This window comes from Sceloporus undulatus, chromosome 4 (assembly GCF_019175285.1).
Source record: "Sceloporus undulatus isolate JIND9_A2432 ecotype Alabama chromosome 4, SceUnd_v1.1, whole genome shotgun sequence".
Classification (NCBI taxonomy): Eukaryota; Metazoa; Chordata; class Lepidosauria; order Squamata; family Phrynosomatidae; genus Sceloporus; species Sceloporus undulatus.
Window position 1 is genome coordinate 96124157 of NC_056525.1, and position 20235 is coordinate 96144391.

General features: G+C 40.3%; 1 protein-coding gene across 2 annotated transcripts in view; it reads left to right on the forward strand.

The window, feature by feature from the left end:
- The first annotated feature begins 5597 nt into the window (after positions 1 to 5597).
- The window catches only part of ST6GALNAC5 (ST6 N-acetylgalactosaminide alpha-2,6-sialyltransferase 5), a 102334-nt gene continuing 87696 nt past the window's right edge, over positions 5598 to 20235 (forward strand). Inside the window, exons 1-2 of one of the 2 annotated variants that reach the window (XM_042463547.1) lie at positions 5598 to 5880; positions 7940 to 8209. In XM_042463547.1, coding sequence (XP_042319481.1) covers positions 5866 to 5880; positions 7940 to 8209 — 285 coding nt within the window. In that variant the 5' untranslated portion in view covers positions 5598 to 5865. Of the gene's footprint in view, positions 5881 to 7160; positions 7349 to 7939; positions 8210 to 20235 lie in introns of those variants that run through there. The other variant, XM_042463546.1, reaches the window with a different exon arrangement.

Genomic DNA, 20235 nt, shown 5'->3' on the forward strand with positions numbered 1-20235 from the left:
TGCAGTGAGAGGTTAATTGAGAGGGTTGTTGCAGAACCAGCCATAAGATCAGCTGAAGAGGCTTTTGGGGTTTGGGGTCACAGGGTGTTCACAATGAGTACTCCCAGGCTGGTAGAAAGAGGCTACATTGCGAAGCTCTTACCATTTGCTGTTTTTATCCACTCTTTTTGGTAGTCCAGGTAGGTTATTCCCACTGTCAAAAGATGACCTGTCAGTAACACTTGCATCCTTTCCCTATGTTGTTCTAAATTAATTGAATCTATGAGTAATACTGCTATGATATGTTTCAACTCAGTCTCATGTGCACATCCCATCCTTTGTTTCTTAACTTTGCTCTCCACTGAGAGTACAAATGTCACTCCTCCCCTCTTGTTAAAAGTGATGGCTGAAGAGAATAAAATAATGCACTCAGAAAATTCAAGGTGCTGCAGCTTTGAAGTCCTTCCTCCCCCCCCCCCCTTTTTTTTTTTTTTGGAAATGTCATGGGGAAATCATCGGTAGCTTGGTGATACTGATGAACACTCTTCCACACCCATCTATCCAGTATTTCTCAATGCTTCAAGGCACAGTTCAGTCCTGAACAGGGGTAAGGAAAAGCATTCAGCATGGAAACTTCTTTTATAAACACCATTCAACCAAAGAAATATATTTCCCCTCTTGAATATTAGGATCAATATTTTTATGTGACAATTAAAATGTGTTGCACCATAGGAGGGCCCCAAACAGTTAAACATTGAAGAGTAAGATCTAGGTTTACAAAATGAGGAGGGTGAGGTGGAACAGCTGTGATCTCTGCATGGCAATGGCTTGAAGGCATTCTGAATGCAGCGGACAGATGCTGACAGGCTGACTCTGGGGTTATTACGGAGGAACCATTTGCATGTGCAAAAACTGAAGCCTCAGTAACACAGTAAGAGTATTGCAGGCAATATGTCCATTTGATCCATCAAGGACAATTAAGGTTTTTTTAATCAAATTTACATGTTGCATGAGGCTGTGTAAGGGCTAATATTTAATTTATATACTGGGACTGAGAAAGGGGGAAATCTTTCTTTTCTCTACCTTTCCTCATCATGCTATCCATCCCAAGCCATCACAGAAACATTGGAATTAATTCAAAAGTATTATTTATGTTCCCACTCCATATTTTTCTTTAAGTGGTTTAGGAACATATGTCCCTCTGTACTAAAGTAATGGTCCTGTGTTTACACAGGCAATGGAAGATTTCTGCATATTTGATAGACTGCTTTTGCACTATAGAGGAATGACCCCCCCCCTGTCTCTCACAACCTTGTTTCCATCTTATTCACCTTCTTACAGGATTAAAAACAAAATCAAATTGTTTGGAATGTTGCACTGGACAAGAGTTCTATAGATACTGTTGTTGTTGTTGTGTGCCTACAAGTCCTTCCAACAAAGGCAAATGTAACATGGGGTTTTCTTGGCGAGATTTGTTCAGAAGAGGCTTGCCATTGCCTTCCCCTGAGGCCGAGAGCATGTGACTTGCCCAGAGTCAGACAGACAGATCTTTGAGAAAAACAAGCCTGACTTCTCACTAGAAACCAAAATGACTTAATTGAGGCTATTATACTTTGGACACATCATGAGATGAAATGACTCATTGGAAAAGATGATAAAAGTGGGAAAAGTTTAAAGCAATAGGAATAGAAGAAGACCACATTGCAGATGGACTGATTCAATAAACAAAGTTGCAACCCTGAGTTTGCAAGACCTGGGAAGGGCTCTTGATGACTATGGATCTTGGAGGTCTTCCATTTATGGGAACGCCATAGGTTGAAGACAACTTCATGGCACATAGTAGGCAACATTCATTGTTAGTGCTAGCAGCTAGGCCAAACAGGACCAGTGAATGGCATTAAAATGCTCCTGATGGGGGAAGGAAAGTATATGTCCCAGTAGGAAGCACAGATTATGATATGTAACATTTACCTATTAACAGAGGGATGTGTTTTTAAAAAAAAGTCCTAAAAAAATCAGCCTAGAGGTCAGACAAGAGGATTGATCATAATTATTTGCAGAAAAATTACTGGGCACAGTTCAGACCAGTAAGTCATTATTTCAGTGTCCACTTCATTTAAAAAAGGAAATACGGCAGTTATTATTCACTTTATACTGAATCCAGCAAGTTAGACGAACTCTTAAAAATGCTTTATTGACTTGTTTCCTAGTCAATTAAGTGTTTATGAACTCAGTCTATACTGCTACTTCTTGCAAATTAAATTATTAAAAGGAATGTAGTTGTTCACTTTTCCATGTGCACATATATGTGCACACCATTAAATAGTCCCAGTGCTTGTTTTGCTTTTTAAATTTTATTTTTAAAAACAGTGGTTTTCTGAGGTAACTTGGCTCTTTTACAGCTAAAAACTGCAGCATGTACATTGCATTCTTTATTTGCAACAGTACCACTTGGGCTGCCAATGATTGTATCTATGACCATCATGGCACTCTAATTAAATATCTGAGAATCAGACAACTGGACATGATTCAAGGCAAGCTCAGCATTAAATTTAAAAATTTAGCCTGGCCACTTAATCAAAAGACTCAGCAACTAGCTCTCGCTAGCTATCACCCAAATGCATAAGCTTGATGACTTGGTTAGACATACTGTATAACAGATGTCCAACATACAACTATGAGCCTTAATCATAAATATGATGCTTGAATCTGGCATGGAATAATATGAGAGAAATGTCTCATTTGCCAGCAAACTGCTTGCTCATCATGCAAGGGAAAAATACTTTGTAAGGGGCGAAAAGTCTTCTATCAGCTATTGCAGAAAAACTTGAAGAACCCCCATTAATTTGCTTTCAGTGATTCATCAGGCTGGCCCTTTTGTTTCACTAATCTGAAAGTCAAGTGATACTACACGATAAGGAATTACCAAAACCTGATAAGAGTCTTTTCATGTTGTTTCTCCTGTCTGGAGGTACTACTGTTCAGTTCAAAAGAACAAATGGAATAAGCAGCAAGAATATTTTCATTGCCACTGATCTTCTTCATAATAACATAAAACATGTTCACCACCAAAATGCTGAAATATCGTACAGTATGTCCACTAATCATTTTGACTTTTAAAAAGACAATGTGAACTGCATTGCTCACTCTTGTTTCATCCCATCCTAACCTGGGTAGTTCAGCTCCATCTTTGCCCATGTACGGTCCCATGGCCAGATGATCCTTCTCATCTTCCTACCTGTTTCCCTAAATTTCTTTTTGCAGCCCTATACACACTTGCCTGGGAGTAGATACCACCAAACTACATCTGAATAGACATTATACTAGACTGTAGTGTTATTGTGATAATATGTATACCAGAGATAGTATTTGTTCTACTGTTAGTCCATGAATGAATTAGTACAGATGAAAAATGGATGTTAGCTGCAGTATCAGCCTTGAAAACACACACACACATCATTTGTAACCATGGATAAGTTAGCCTGCTGATAGTTTTCTCTTTAATGTAATATTTAATACTGTATAGCTACAGCTTACATATGATGCCATTTATTACTGTTATTATTTTCCATGAACACTTTGGGGAGAATTTTATAAACAATTAAGGTGTGGATATTATTTTAAAGGCTATCATGCAGTCACTTAAACTGCTTCACAGGAAGCCAGCCTGAAAGGTATACATTTGAGCATGGGATTCCTGAAGCATAAAATGCATATGATTTAAGTTAATGTATTAAGATTTATGCAAATGAAATATTATCATTAATACAGAATAGTCAAGGAATAAAAACATGACATGAATCAAATACACCATTTTCTTTTATTTAGAGGAAAAAGTATTTTGTAAAGTCAGGATAATGGAAACATTTTACAGATTATGATATGATATATGACATGAAGGAAAACAGGATATGCTGTGGTATGAATGAGTACTACACAAGGATGGTAGAATATGATATATAGTTTTCTTCATAGGCTGACGATGCTATGCAAAATTTGAAACTGCAGTTAATGAATAGAGAAGAAATATTTTTGTACAATAAAGAATTTTGGTCTATTGCTTAGAATCACACTAACAATGCAATCCTGTATCTCAGTGTTACTGAAAGGGGTGATCTCTGGACCATTGCCAGTCCACAAGTCGTTGGTTGCCTGTTCGTGGATCCCAATCATATAGGTAAAAAATTACTCTTCTCTTTCATCATATGGGTGTATCTACACTGTAGAAATAATGTAGTTTGACACCACTTTTTTAAGTGCTGTAGCTCCATCCTAGAAAATCTCAGGATTTGTAGTTTTACAAGGTCTTTAGCCTTCGCTGCCAAAGAGGTGCCTTGTTGTTACTGTGTGCCTTCAAGTCATTTTCGTCTAATGGCAATCCTGAGACAAACCTACCATGGTGTTTTCTTGACAAGTTTCCTCAGAGGCGGTTTGCCATTGCCAGCCTCTGAGGCTGAGAGAGTGGCTTGACCAAGGTCGCACGGTGGGTTAGGTCGCCCAAGCTGGGATTTGAACCCTGGTCTCCAGAATCATGTTCAAGCCACTATATCAAGCTGGCTCTCATGCTGGTGCCTTATTGCACTACAAATCCCAGGATTCTGTAGGATGAAGTCATGGCAGTTAAAAGTGGTGTCAAACTGGGTTATTTACATCCATATAGCTTGGGAAGCTTGGTTCAAATCCCTCCTCTGCCATGAAGAGCCACTGGGTGACCTCTCTCAGCCTCAGAGGATGGCAAACCACTCTGAAGAAACTTGCCAAGGAAACCCGATCATAGGGTTACAATAAACTGGAAGCTATTTGAAGGCACACAGCACAACACACACACATATACACACACAGGGCAGAACTCTTCAGAAAGAAGAAGGGGGGGGTTGTTAAATGGCCAGAAAACAAAAGCCAGTGAATGATCAGCCCGAATAAAAGGAAATTATGTGGCTAAAGAGAACGATGCTGAAAGCAGGGTTTTAAAAAGATAAGCTGGCATAAGCCTACAAGGATATAATACCATTGTATTTCAAAGCATGGCATTTCTGCTGATCAGGAGACCACCCAGAGATTAAAGATGACACGGGAAAGCTATGAAGGCAATACCATCGGATTCATTTTCTGAGTCTTCTGGGATCATCAGTACTGCTTCTCTCATAAACACCCAGACAGGGTGACCAAGTCCTCACCGCAAAATGGAGGACATGCCAAAAATGAGAGAGAGAGAGAGAGAATGAAAGGATATGACCACAGAAAAGCCCAAATCACTTCTGTCAAAACCCTGGTTCTCCTGTCAAAAGACTCCCATCAAACCCCTGTCAAAGCCCTGGTTCTCCTGTCAAAAGACTCCCATTGAACCCCTGGTTCTCTGCTATGCTCCAAAGGGAGGGCATGTTGCCATCCCTCCTGGGCAGGAATTTGAAAGAGGAGGACATGTCCTGGGAAAAGAGGACACCTGGCCAACTGTGTTCCCAGGAATAATAATAATAACAATGACAACAATAACGATAAAAACCCAGCTCCCAAAGCCAGTCTGTCTTCCAGCTGGAGGAGAAGAAGCAGGCGAGGGAGCAGGGTGGTTTAGGACCCAGAGAGCCTGTCAGGCGTTGTGCAGATCACTGGGAGACTCTCTAAAAGGGTCCAGATTTAATTCTGCCTCTAATCTCTGCAACAGCCGCGCTGCTGCCCAGAGCAGCTCAAGGCTGGGCTCAGCCTGGCCAAGGGGCTTGGGTTTCTTTCAATCATTGTTACTATTATTTCATATCTATCCATCTCTATTGCAACAGCCCTGGCCAAAAACCATGTCCCCGGCTCCTTCGCAATGGAAACCCTAGAGAGGAAGAAAAGTGGCATCAGAAGAAGGAGGCTGGCGGTGTGAGCCAGGAAAGGTGCCCGAAAATGAAGACTCTGGTGGTAAGTCAGGGGCAGGGGCTCCTTGGCATCCGGAGGGAAATCCAAGCATTTCGAAAAGCATGGCATCCTGGGGGGAGAAAGTGGGGCTACAGATCGCGCAAGGTTTCCTGAAGCAGGAGAGAAAGGAGGCAGGTGGGGGCTGGCTAAAAAGGGGCATGCAAGGCTTAGTCCTCGCCATCCAAGGGGCTGAAACCCTCCAGGAAGGAGGCAAAGAACTTTCCAGGATCCTTTGCTTTGTGTGTGTGTGTGTTTGGGGAAATCAGGGTGCTTTTTAGGAATGGCTGGGGGAATGTCTGGAGGAATAGCCCTCGGTGCCAGACAATGACTGCCTTTCCAAGGCTGAAGTACTGTATCACCCCAAATCCACAAGGCAGTCTGGATGCAGCTGCTGGCACCTTGCTCCGAGGAGGTTTCCCCCTCATTTTATGTCTCATTTTTAGGGGGTCTCCCAAAGCGAATACCCCTCAGGCTTTGGAAGCTGCAGGGGGCTTTTTCATCAGGCATGTTGAGAGTACATTAAATTTAAATTGTTTTAAAAAGGTGTTTACATCATACCTTTAAAACGCAGAAGAAGAAGAAAAGGAGGGAAAGAGGGGAGAATGTCCCAAAAGTGGAGCAGAGGGGATGGCAGGCAGAAGCAAGCAAGGAAGGAAGGAAGGAAGAGAGAGAGAGAAAGAAAGAAAGAGGTGGGGATGTGGGAAGAGTCGAGTCTGAGAGGACTGGAGTGAGAAAGTGGGGCGTAAAAGGAGGAGAGAGGGTTTGTTGCTGCTGCTGCCAACTCCATTTCCCCCTAGGGCTCCTCTGCTTTGTAGAAGAAAGCCTTCCTCTCAGCCCAGCCAGGGATTTAAGGTGTTCATTAGGTGGCCTTATATAGAAAGAATGACTCGGGGGGAGAAAGAAAGAAAGAAAGAAAGAAAGAAAGGGGAAGACTCGTTTTTAAAAATAAAGGGAGGGGAGGGAAGCCTGTCCAAACTTGGAGGCATTGGCAAAACAAACATGGAGTGGCAGCAGGGAATTTGCAGGAGGAGAGGGGACCCACCTCACCCCCCCCAGGGCTGGGCTTTGGGGAGGAATAGAGAGGGTTTGGGGAGCAAAGGAGGAGGGAAAGAGGCATGGAGGGGAGGTTTGGAAAGGCGGGAAGGAGAGGGGTCTCCTCCTCCTCCTCCTGACTGAGGGGAAAAGGTCAGGGCTCCTGGGTCTGTAAACAAGGGGAGGTTCCCCAAGCAGCAACCCAAGCAGGCTGACCTCCTCCTCCTCACCACCTCAGAATGGAAGCCATGACCAAGTAAAAGCTGGAAACGCTCATATAAATAAATGCAAAGCCATGCTTCTTTTAGTCGTGCTCCAAGTGGAGGACCTTTTGGGATTCCTCCTGGACAGAAGTTTGAAATGGAGCTCATGTCCTGGCAAGGGAGGACCCCTGGTCATGCTTCAAGTGGAGGACATAGACATTCCTCCTGGACAGAAGGTACAGAAATGGAGGATATGTCCTGGAAAAGGAGGACATGTCTGCTCACCCTATTTCTGCTCCAAATGGAGGACATTTTTGAATTCCTCCTGGACAGAAGGTTGAAATTTAGGGCGTGTCCTGGAAAAGGAGGACATGTCACCCTGGTCATGCCCCAAATGGAGGACGTTTTGAGATGCCTCCTGGACATGGTCATGAAATGGAGCACATGTCCTGACAAAGGAGGACCTCTGGTCATGCTCCAACTGGAGCAATTGGGCGCAAGTGGCTTTTACACAGAGTGAACTGCTTAGAGAGTGTTGGTTCACTGATAAGTGGGATAGAGATGTACTTGCTATTGCTAGGGAGGACATTTAGGAGTGCCTCCTGGGCTGAACGCTGAAGTGGAGGCCAGGTCCAGGGAAAGGAGGAGATATGTCTGGCCACCCTGGATGAAAGGTGCCTGCACACTCTGGCCACTCCTCCTCCTTTTCCAGGGGCACCCTTCAGAGCTTGACACCCCCCATCACTTCCCTTCTCTGGGTGGCAGTACTTTCCCCCCTCTTCCTTCCTTCAATGGGTCTCTCAGTGTGTCTCCTTGTCCCCTTGCAGCGACATGGGCTGGCAGTGTCTTTTGCGCTCACCACCATGTGCACTAGCTTGTTGCTCTTGTACAGCAGCATCGGAGGAGGAGGAAGAGCAGAAGGGGAAGGAGAAGGAGGAGGCCAGAAAGAGCAAAGCCAGCAGCAACAGCAGCAGGTGGCAGTGACAGCCAGCCAGAAGCCTGCAAGCCAGCCGCAGCTGAGCAGCCGCAGCCAGCAAGGTCTACCTGGGCTCTCTGACCGGCCCTTGGAAGGATACATCAGTGTCCTGGACCACAAGGTGAGTCCAGAAAATGGTTGGTTGGAGCATCCCTTCACCAACACCCTACTCTTGACCACTCTGTTACCACTTTGTCTGCTAATAAAAGTAGGATGCGAGAATAAAACACCCGAAAAAAAATATATTATTGAAGGCTTGAGATCCATTCATTTATTGTCTCAAACAGGATAGAGGGAAGGTAATGCAAGTAGAAAGCTTTCATGGCTGACATCTTCAGAGAAAAAGCTGGCGAAACGTCAGAAAGAAACTCTTCTTGAACATGGCCCCATTGCCCAAAAAACCCACAAAAACCTAACAATGCAAGTAGCTTTTGAGGCTTGATGGAGGACATAGGCTACATCTGCACTGCAGGAAGAATCTGGCTTGACACCACTTTAATTGCCTTGGCTCAAGGCTATGGAATTCTAGAAACTGAAGTTTGTTTGGTGCCACAACAAACTACAGTTCTCAGAATTCCATAGCCTTGAGCCATAGCAGTTAAAGCGGTGTCAAACTGGACTATTTCTGCAGCACGGATGCAGCCGTAGCTGTTCGCCTCCTCCTCCATGTCTTAGGTTCGTGGTTGTGGGGAATCTTGTATATAATTATAGGGGGGAGTCATGGGGTTGTGTTTTGTTGTTGTTTTAGTAGATTTTTTTGTGTGAAATTCAATAAAAATTATAGCTATAAAAATAAAATAAAATGGTGTGAAAAAGAAGCCATGTTGCAGGGAAACAAGAAGACTGTAGCATGTAGGGGCAACCAGGGGGGATTGGAGAGGACTTTAAGTCAGAAATGTATTGAAGGCACACAACAATGAATTTGTGCTCAAAAGTGTTGACAGCAAACTGGATGTAGCTTTGTGGGATGCTCATCTTTTAAAGGTTTTCTCACTGTTCTGGATCATCTTCACTGCACTGTTGTTGTTATTGTTGTGTGTCTTCAAATCATTCCAACTTATGGTGACCCCAAGGCAAATCTATCATGGGGTTTTCTTGGCAAGATTTGTTCAGAGGAGGTTTACCATTGCCTTCCCCTGAGGCTGAGAGAGTGTGACTTACACCCAGTGATTTTCATGGCTGAGCTGGGAATTGAACCCTGGTCTCCAGAGTCACAGTCCAATGCTCAAGCCACTGCAATATGCTGGATCTTGTGACTCTACATCAGTGTACTGCTTGGTTGAATTTCACAGAGTAAACATTATATTTTCTTCTTAGTTTGTTTGGAGGAGTGTTACAAGAAGTTGTGTTGCTCTTTGTCCTTCCATTAAAGGTCTGGACCTGGAAAGCATAGGCAGGTTTAAAATATTCTGTACAGATGTGTTGTCTTTGTAGAAGGATTCTGTAAAAAGAGAGATGGTATTTAACGGTACAGTATGCCTTAATTTGAAAGAGTGCTTCTCAAGCTATCTGAGGTAAAGAACTGGCAATTATTATTTTTTATCCAGTGAGTCAGGAAGCATCACCATATTTGTGGTGATTGACTGAAATTGTTTCTTTCTTTCCTGGAAAGTTGTCAGTGCCTGACAGTCAATGGCTCAGGGGCTAGCACTGGTCCAGGAACCACATCTTTAAGCAGTGCTAATTTAAAATAAGCTTCACCTGCTAAATGTAAGCCTGTCTGTGATGAAGAACCTCTGCCTCTTAGTAAAGTCTGTATTGTTTGTTCCTGAAGCCAGTGGCATCTTTAGGGTTGTGTTACCCAGTACAGTAACTCATGGTGTTGTGTCCTGTCCCCCGTCCCCCCCCCCCCCCCCCCCCCCCCCCCCACCTCCTCCCATACCACATCATACAGAATCCTTGGTAATGTTTTTGTACTAATGTTACTCATAAATCATAAATCCCATATATCAGTGAATATAACGGTAATAGTTGTAAACAACATAAACAACTAGCAAAGTTAAAATTATATCTTTAAATTACAATATCATACAGTCTAAATGTATTTACATATAAAATTAATTTAAAAAATTAAATTAACATTTAATTTTAAAAAAATCCTGGGGCCTCTCCTTTCTCCTCCCACTAAGCCTCGTCCCACTCATACCATCTCTTTAGCATTTTAAAGGGATGTAGATGAATGCCATAGCATGTTTCTGCCAAAAGGCAGAAGTTTGGGGAGCAGTAGTGTCATCCCCACTTAAGGTGTCTCCTCATGCAGCCCACACACTCCTAGTGATGTCCCTGCCTAGAGCTCTCTAGAGCCTGAGTAACCCATTCACATAGGGCACAAGGGGAAATGATAGAACTGATACTTTGTTTTCCTGTCCTTTTACAGTATAACGTACTGTATATGCGTGCAGATTAAGACTTCTCCATAATGGCTTGAATGAATGATGCCGAAGAGGTGATGTTACATACACACCATCTCTTTACAACAGCAATCTCTAACAGAAAGAAGAATTGATTGCCTGGATAAGTTCAGAATATCATTCTTGTCATTAATAACATTTAGTATAGCTAGGCTGATACTTTCAAGGCACGGTAGCAACATCTGAACAGAAGGTGAGCAGAAAGATGCTGTTTATTAATTCAGGAAGTGGTGTGGAGAGAATTTTTGAATTGTCACGGTATGATGTGAAGTAAATTGTTCTGTAAAAAGAACAGCATAGCATATTTGTACTGAAGCTCATAGTACAGACCTCCTGGGAGTGGTTGTTGTTGTGTGCCTTCAAGTCATTTCTGACTTATGGTGACCCTAAGGCAAAATTATCATGGGGTTTTCTTGGCAAGGTTTGTTCAGAGGGAGATTTGCCATTATCTTCTCCTGAGGCTGAGAGAGAAACTTGCCCAGTGAGTTTCCATGGCTGAGCAGGAATTTGAGCCCTGGTTTCCAGGGGTTCTACTCCAAACTCCTGCACCGAAAAAGATTCCAGCCTATGAATAGTTAGCATGTCAGAGGGAAGAGTTTTAATCCAGCCTTCTCTCTGAAATATTAACTGTCTACCTCAAAGAAAACGATTGTTTTTTTCTTTTTCATATTCAAACAGTCTGAAGCAAGTTCACTCCATTCAGGAAAGATTAGAGCTGATGTCAGCAACATGTGGACCTTCAGAAGTTGTTGGGCTACAGATCCCACCACAATCACCATTCTTCCTATCATCTCTCACCAATGGTGATGCTGGCAAGAGTTAAATGGAGAATTCAAGTATAACAACATCCAGAAGGACAGTGATTGTCAATTCCTGGATTAGATCATGTTTTCTGCATGTTTCAGTTGGCTATTTAAGAATGAAGGCAAAAGGATTGACCTGATAGTTAAACATTGTAGTAATAATGCCTTTTGTCTGAACTTTGGTTCATGTATACATTACAACAGATTTTAAAGAAATATTTATTGGATGTAATTGATTGCGGTCATTCTACTATAAAACATTCTGCTATAAAAGGAGATGTGGTGGCTCAGCGGTTAAGATGCTGGCTCTGGCGATTGCCAGATCAGCAGTTCAAGGCCCAGGAGCCACATGACAGAGTGAGCTCCCATCACTAGTCCAGCTTCTGCCAATCTAGCAGTTTGAAAGCATTAAAAAGTGTAAGTAGATAAAAAGGTGTCACTTCAGTGGGAAGGTAACAGCGTTCTGTGCAGTCATGCTGGCCACATAACCACAGGGCAGTCTTTGACAACGCTATCTCTTCGGTTTAATAATAGAGATGAGCACTGCCCCCTATAGTTGGACACATTTAGGCAATGTTGTCAAGGTTGTCAATCAAAAACCTTTACTTTATCTTTAGACCATTCTACTATAAAATTGTAGCCAAACTGAATGTGCAATGCTTTCAAATTAACAAAACTTAAATAAGAATATTACAGTAATAGAGTCCTTTAGAACTGTGTAACCATTGCCTTTATGTAATTAATGACATGTGGAATTGAAGGAGGAGTCTAATGCAAAACGTTATGCTCTGATTTATGGTAAGTTCCCCTTACTAAAGTAGACCTGTTGAATCAATGGGTCACCATTCAACAATTGATTCAGTGAGTCTATTCCGTTGAGGACTAATCAGTTTATGCCTAATAAGTTGCTACTGGTTGAGTATCCATTATCTAAAATGCTTGGGACCAGACATATTTGGAATTTTGGAAAACCTGTATTTGCATGTGCATACATAATGAGATATCTTGGCAATGGGACCCAAGTGTAAACATTAAATTCATTGATATTTCATAAGCACCTTATACACATAGTCTGAAGGTAATTTTATACAATATTTTAAATAATTTTGTACATGAAGCAAAGTTTGTGTGCAACTAATCATTGGAAAGCAAAGGTGGCACTATCACAGCCATCCATGAAAAAAATTGGTTGTTAGAGGATTTTGGATTTCAAAATTCTGGATAAGTGAGGCTCAACCTGTACATTGTTCAATAATATTCTTCTCACTGACAATCCATAGGTTTAAAACCAAATGTAAAGTTCAATGCTAGTTTCATGTTTTCAGCTTTGCTGCTGCTTGTTGATCCAGGTTTGGGATTTAATTGCTTGGAATAATCTTGTGCAAATGTCCTTGGGCCAGTTTTTATTCCCCCTGGAGGGAAGACTTCAATTGTTTATTTTTCTCTCACAATTTGTTTTCTTTTAAAATGGTAAAATATCAATTTTATAATATTTTAAATAAGGCAAATCAATGGGTAATTAATGCCCCACATCCCACTACAAGATGAACTGACACTAAGAAGAGCTATTTGTCACAAATCTCACAGCAGGGGACCAACAGGAACTAATAAAGCTAGGAGAAGCTGAAAAGGAAGGATTCAGTATAAATCTGCAGAAGTCTTGAAAACTTGAATAGCATTTTGCCTGCTACTCGTATTGGTGCTGCAATTTCATTTTGTCCACAAATGGACCTCAAAAAAATAAGAGAATTTGCTCAGAAAACGTTCAAGTGCAATTGGCTAACAATGACAATGGCACAGTGTCAATTCTCCATGAAAAGCTAGTGAGGAAAGGGAGGCAGTTCAAGAGAAATGGAGCTGTAGAAATATCTGAATAATACAGGTATTTGGAAGCATGTGTACAGTATGTAGTTCAGTATGGTAGGTAGGCCAACAGAAGTATGTGGGGAATGATTCAGTGTTTCCATTACATCTTCATCTGATTGCAGATTATTTACATTATTGTTACTCTGATTATAACATGAAGAGTAGTTTCCATGAGTCCTAACTATATTTCAAAAGGAGGTTTACCTCCATTTCTTTAATTAAATACTATACCCTTGATTTTCATTGCCTTGATCCAACAAAAGCAGGGTTCTTTCAAAAAATGTAAATTTAACATACGGGTAACTTAATAAAAATGATGCTGTCTGGCCAACAAAACTAAAAATAATGCTGTTAATTTGCAAGTAAATAGCATGTACATAGCTCAGGTGGAGAAGGTGGTATATCATTATACTGAAAACATGCATAAAGAAAAGAATCTAATTTTCTACACTAAACATTGCTTATGCTTGTTAAAACCCATCTATTTGTTAATGATTCAGCATCTGGATTGTGCTGTGAAAAGTAGCTTTTCTATAGAAATAATTGGGGTAAACTGCCAAACTTAAATACATCTTCATTTTTCAGAATAGAACCATATTAAGAAAAATTCTGAATACGTACAATATATTCCTAAATTCTTTTAGAGAATATCTTGGTCAGTGTATTAGATTTAATTGAATGATAATGAGGCAAGTATGTGTCTATGTACATGTGCAAAGAAATGGAAAATAGTACACTCAAGCGTTTGATGAAGAGTCATTCTGCAAATAGTTCTGTACCTCTATAATCACCAACATAGTAAAACGGCTGGGAACAGAATGAGCTTGTGTGAACCAATGGGTGATGTTACTGGAATTTCAGAACAAGGAATATAACATTCATTCTGTTTTATAGAGGCCCATTTATATATAGTTGGAAATCTATTGAGTTTTGCTGCTTTGACTTCCAGCATCCCCCATCCCCCATCTTCTCCCTGCCTCCAGATTCAAACTTTGAAAAACTGCTCTAAATTTCTAAATTTCATCTTGACAAGCTGTTGCCAAGAAATGAAGAAGACACCTGTATTAGCTTCACAGACTGTGTTTTTATTGCACCAGACATATTTTGGGTGGCCTCCAGAGTACTCTTTCTGTACCTCAGTTTTCTCACTTTCCTAGTACCCATCACTACCTCTGTTTGTTTGTTTGTTTGTTTGTTTTATTTCATTTATATCCCACCTTTCTTCCCAGAGGGACCTAGGATGGCTCACAGATAAAACCTTTAAAATTGTTATAGAATTCAAGCAATTAAAACATCTATATATAAAATCACATAAAATATATACAATATAAAAATATAATATAAAATCACATAAAATAAACACAGGTTAAAAACAGACTAAAAACCCACCTGCTCCATAAAACCACCTTGCTATGTATTATGTACAGAAAGCCTGCTGGCATAAAAATGTTTTTACTTGCCGGTGAAAGGCCAGCAGGGAGGGAGCCAGCCTAGACTCCCGAGGAAGGGCCTTCTAGAAGATGGGAGCTGCCACCGAAACGGCTCTCTCGTGTCCTCACCAGGCGAACCTGTGATTTTGATGGCAATAAGAGAAAGCCTTCTCCTGCAGATCTTAGGGCTCTTGCTATTGGAGGACCTTCTTGCCAAAGTTCTCCAGATATCTATGATTCTTAAATGTAGAGGTGGTGCTACACAGAGGACTTTACTGCACTGCCCCCGGGATGTGATGGGGGTGTGACGAAAGGGAGTGGGATGAGAACAGAATGAGTGCTATCACCCATTTTACTGCATGCCGGAATGCGGCTGCCACCACCGGAAGTTCCCATTGCATTCCTGATCTGTCCCAGAGAAGGCGATTTACAGGAACACTTCTGAACAGTTCCTGAAAATCACCTCTTCTAGGACACATCAGGAACACAATGGGAACTTCCGGTGGCAGTGGCGGCGTTCCAGAGTGCAGTAAAATGGGTAATAGCACCCATTCTGTTTTCATCCCGCTCCCTTTCATCACGCGTCCATCACATCCCTGGGGGTAGTGCAGTAAGATCCAGAGATATTTACGCTGCATTTGCACTGCAGAATTAATGCAGTTTGACACTGCTTTAACTGCCATGGCTCAATACCATGGAATTCTGGGATTTGTAGTTTTGTGCACTATTTAACCCTCTATGTCAGAGCTCTACTGTCACAACAAACTACAAATCCCAGGATTCCATGGGATGGAGTCATAACAGTTAAAGCAGGGTCAAACTGCATTAATTCTACAGTTCAGATGCAGCCTTAGTTGCTTCTCTGACAACTAGCCATCAGGGAGTTTTAATCCTAAACTGCAAGTTACTGCATTCATTTAAACAAATATTTAAATAAAAATGACTTACAGTGGATTTTCTTTTAATTGATGAAGGGGATTTTCCTGATAAATTAATCTTTAGCAGATTGAAAACAACTACTTTCAAAGAATGTATTCTGAATGGACTGGGTGGGAGTTATAAATTGGTAATAATATGACATTTTAATAGTTTTAAAAATAATTTCATTTAAATTAGAATAACTGTAATTATAGTAATTATGATTATTAATATAGTAGAGTTAATATAGTAGGATTGATAATTTGGGAGAGTTAATAGATTTGTAGATCTAATTATAATGGATATAATAACATTACAGTATTTTAAAAGGTAATACAGTGATGGGGGTTACTCTAATGTAAGTCCTGCCTCCCTTTTACATCTTACTTCTTTCACTTAATCCATGCCTCATGTTGGTGTGTTGGAGTTATTGGGAATTTCCACTCCATCGGTCATGTTATTGGAAAGTGAAGTTTTTCACAAGCATAAATGACATTTCCTTGTTGAATCTGTATATGACACCAGATCACTTCTGAACTTGGAATCTAGACAAGATAAGACATGATTAGTAATTGGATGGGGAAACTACCAAGGAATACTGAATGGTGTAGGATATAATTCTGAGGAAAGTAATGGCAAACTACCTCTGAATATTGTTTGCCTAAGAAAACTATGAAATTAATGGGATTACTGTGAGTTGACAGGTAACTTGACACAAATTTACAGAACACGCTTATATAAGAGATACACAAGGGAGAGTTTTTACTTCAGAAAACAATTGTTAAGGAAGCGGGTCTTTGGTGGTTGGAATGATAGGACCCAACTATAGTAGGCCTGTTGCATCAATGGGGTTTAGATCTGTATTAACTTAATCAGGTTCTATTGGTTCAATTGGCCATTCTAGTTGGGGCTAACAATTGGATTCAGCCTATAATCATTACCATTTATTTGTCCTAGATCTGCTTACCGTTCAGTTCAATTAATATATTGAAACCATTTTTATAATGCCTTTTATCCCAAAATAGCTCCTAGAGCACTTTACGACAATAATTAATAATACAGTTCTTGCCTTCATATTTACAGTCTAAAAGACCCAAAACTAAAGGTGAAAGATTGGGAAGAGGAAGTAAAAAGGCTAATTTATCCTCTTGTCTTTAATTACAGACTTGTAATAACCATTTGGAATCAGAACAGGTCAAGGACAAGAGGAGTCAAAAGAGGAGATCATTTTCTCTCTCTCTCTCTCTCTCCTGCAGCCCATTATTCATTGACAGTCTCATAACATTGGCTTCTTGTAGAAATGATCAGATGCCCCACTTTCCTTTTCTTTTTTTGCCAACACAAACAACCTGAGCGTTGTAAGGCAGTACTGAAGACTGTTTGGTTTTCCAGATACTTTGGACTACAACTCCAATAGTACTTTGCCATTTACTATACTTGGCTGGGTGATGGAATTTGAGACTGACACATGTGGAGAACCAGGTGATCTCCAAATTTGATTTCAATAGCCTAATTTATATTATTTACTTTTTTACAGTAATTTGTTTATAGATTTCTCTTCTATATTAAGTATCTCACTTTTATGGCTCTTTGATTATGAAATACCTAGGTTTTTTTTAAACAAACCTCAATTCAATTAGGATTTGAAATTAATATAATGTTCCAGTGAGTGAGGGAGGTCAAATAATCAAGGATTAATTTGGTTGGTTCATTATTATGTGTTAACTTTGATAGATTATCAGCAAAATCCTGTACACATTTATTTGGTCAGTTCTCCTAATTTCATGGAATTTATTCCCATAGAATATGTGCATTGGGCTGCAATTTAAGTATCTATTTCTCTTCAGATGAAATTTTGAGAGTACTTTAATTAATATGACATTTTATTTTTATCAAATAGCAGAGGGAAGAGTTGGGAAATTGTGCTGCTTAAAGGGAGGGCATGTATACAGGAAGCTCACAGCAATAATGATGGTTTAGTAATTGATCTCTGCATATCCAGAAACTTATTCTGGATTTTGCTGAATACATGGGTTTTCTGCTTTTTTGTATGTGTAAACAGTGCACAGTAGGACTTTAGACTGGGGAGAAATTACAGTTATCCTCTTACAGGCAGCTACAAATTTATATCCACTCCTGATTGTGAATTTTTGCCCTATGTGATTGCATATCAACATTAAATTATTACATCTGATATGGCACAGAAAAATATTTTGTTTGTGGGCAAGTCTGCATAGATGTCATTGTCATTAGTATTTAAAAAAGTCTTAAATTCCTGCTAAAAGGTTATATTTTTTTATAAACATACAAAACTCATACATTTAAATTCTCATGAATTGGATGGCTAAATAAACTTTTCACAAATGAAGGCATTTCAGTTTAAATGCTACCATTTTCCCCAGCTAGAGTTAAACCGCCATGCTGAATAAGGCAACACTTAAGTGAATTCCACTGTTCCTTCATAGTTATTCTAGTTTGGATTGGCAATTGGATAACCATTATGTTTCTTTCTGTCTTGGACAATAAAACCGAGCAAAACCATAAAATAAACTTTTAAATAAGTTAAGATTGATTTACTAAAGACACTAAAATGTGTTTACCATTGAAGGTTTACATGTGAGTCTGGAGAAAAGTTACTGCTGACAGAGCGGATTCCCCCAAATCCATGCATTTCCCACCCCACAACTCCCTAAATCTACTTTAACGTGGAAGCCCACTTGCTATAACATTGGGAGTGGGTATGCTTTAGTTGCATGATCCAGGCTCACCCATGCTTGCTCAGATGCTAACTGCATATAGGTGTGTGTTCTTTTTTCTCACAGCAGCAATAGCTATTTCTCTCAGCTGGAGAAATTGCATTACTGGTTCATTTTATTCCAATTGTTCTGCTTTAAACTTTCAGTATGCATTAAGTGATGGCATTCTGTGCATGTTACAAAGAAGCTGAACAACAATTTTAAATGGTACCTTTTGCTGCATGCCAGATTGCTGCTTTCTTTGCAAACAGATGTCAGTCTTGACTTGGCACTTACTCTGTTTATAATCTCTTGAAGTTATGTATCCATTATTGCTGTTAACTATATAGGAATAATTTCATCATGCTGTGCATTTGAAATCTTACAGTGCTATCTATGCGTTTGAAATCTTACAGTACTCTGGAAAAACACTGGCCAGGGTCCAGTAGTGTACCTCTCCTGGATTCCACCTACCAAAACACCAAAAGACTATAATCACTGCTAACATAGTTGCTATTTCATTTGCATTACTTTTCCGTCTTTTCTTACTTGTAGGCATAACAAAATCCGTATTTTTGACTTCAAAACCTGTCCTTGACTTATACATGTGGTCAATTTACAGTCGAGTATAGATAGTACACCTTTGGCTCTTGGGCATTGTGCCATCCTCTGCTACTCTTAATGAACTTTGTTTTTCATTTGGTTTGTGGTATGACTTTAAAGATGGGGCTGAGCCCATGCAAAAAATGTTTTGAGTGTGATTGTGATTGTTGTGTACCTTCAAGACATTTATGACTTAATGTAGACCAGGAGTAGGCAACCTTTTTGAGCTGGGGGCCGGGTTGCTGGCCCTCAGACAACTGGGGGGGCCGAAGCCAAAAAATAAATAATTAAATAATTTTTTAAAAAATTAAATAGTGTATATAAATAAACCAGGACAAATGTAGGATAAAATTTTCAAATGGAAGACACTTTTTTAAAAAAATTGGAGGACACGTGAAAAAAATTGCTGATTTTTAAAAAAATGTTAATATAAATGCATGTTTCTGAGGCTTCTATAGAAAATTGCCCCCCAAAGGCCCCGGCGGCAATCGGCGGCAGGACCGGGCTGGGGCCGGTCCTAAGGCCTCGCCGGGCCGCAGGTTGCCTACCCCTGTAGACCCTATGGTGGGATTTTCTTGGCAGAATTTGTTCAGAGGAGATTATGCCACTTAATTATAGCTGAGTGATGTGGCTGAAATTGTATGTACAACTAGTATGGTCAGAAATACGGCTTCCATTTCTCAAACATAAGTGGATGTATTGACAGGAGTCTGTAAAGCAAGCTAGTATATGGCATTCAGAAACCAAAATGGGAATTTGGTGCAAGCACTCATAACTAACAGGAGCAGGCTGAACTAGTAGTCTCAGATTACTCAAACGTAGGAGCCAAGGTGATCCCAGAGGTTCTACATAATGTAGAGCTGATGCCATATTTCCTTTCTTGCTACGAGGAAAGAATTTTCATCTCTTCTCTAGCTGCTAGGGCGAAGAGTTCTACACTTTCTCCTCCAGCAGTGCAATAACTTATATCATCAAAAAGTAGAGCAATGCTATATATGTGAACTAATCGGGTAGTTACAGCTACTCAGCCTCTGGCCATATCATACATCCAAGGCATAATGTTATCCTACATAAATTCATAATATGTAGTGCGGCTTACTCATCGCCCACACCTGCCCACAAGTCTGAGAACATGCTTGTTACTGGAAATATAAAGATCAAAAGGTTTGAATTGCCTCAAAAAATTGAAAACTTGACAGATGCATCAGAATTGCCACAAATGTGACTTGCATGATTATTAGCTGGATCTTCTATCTCAGTGTGGTGTAAATGTATTTTCTTTCATATCATATATCTCTGGTAAGGTTGAAATAAAATTAAAGGAGCATTGACAGTCTTTTAATGCATTCTCCTGGCACACCAGCTTTTTGCTTAAAGAAAA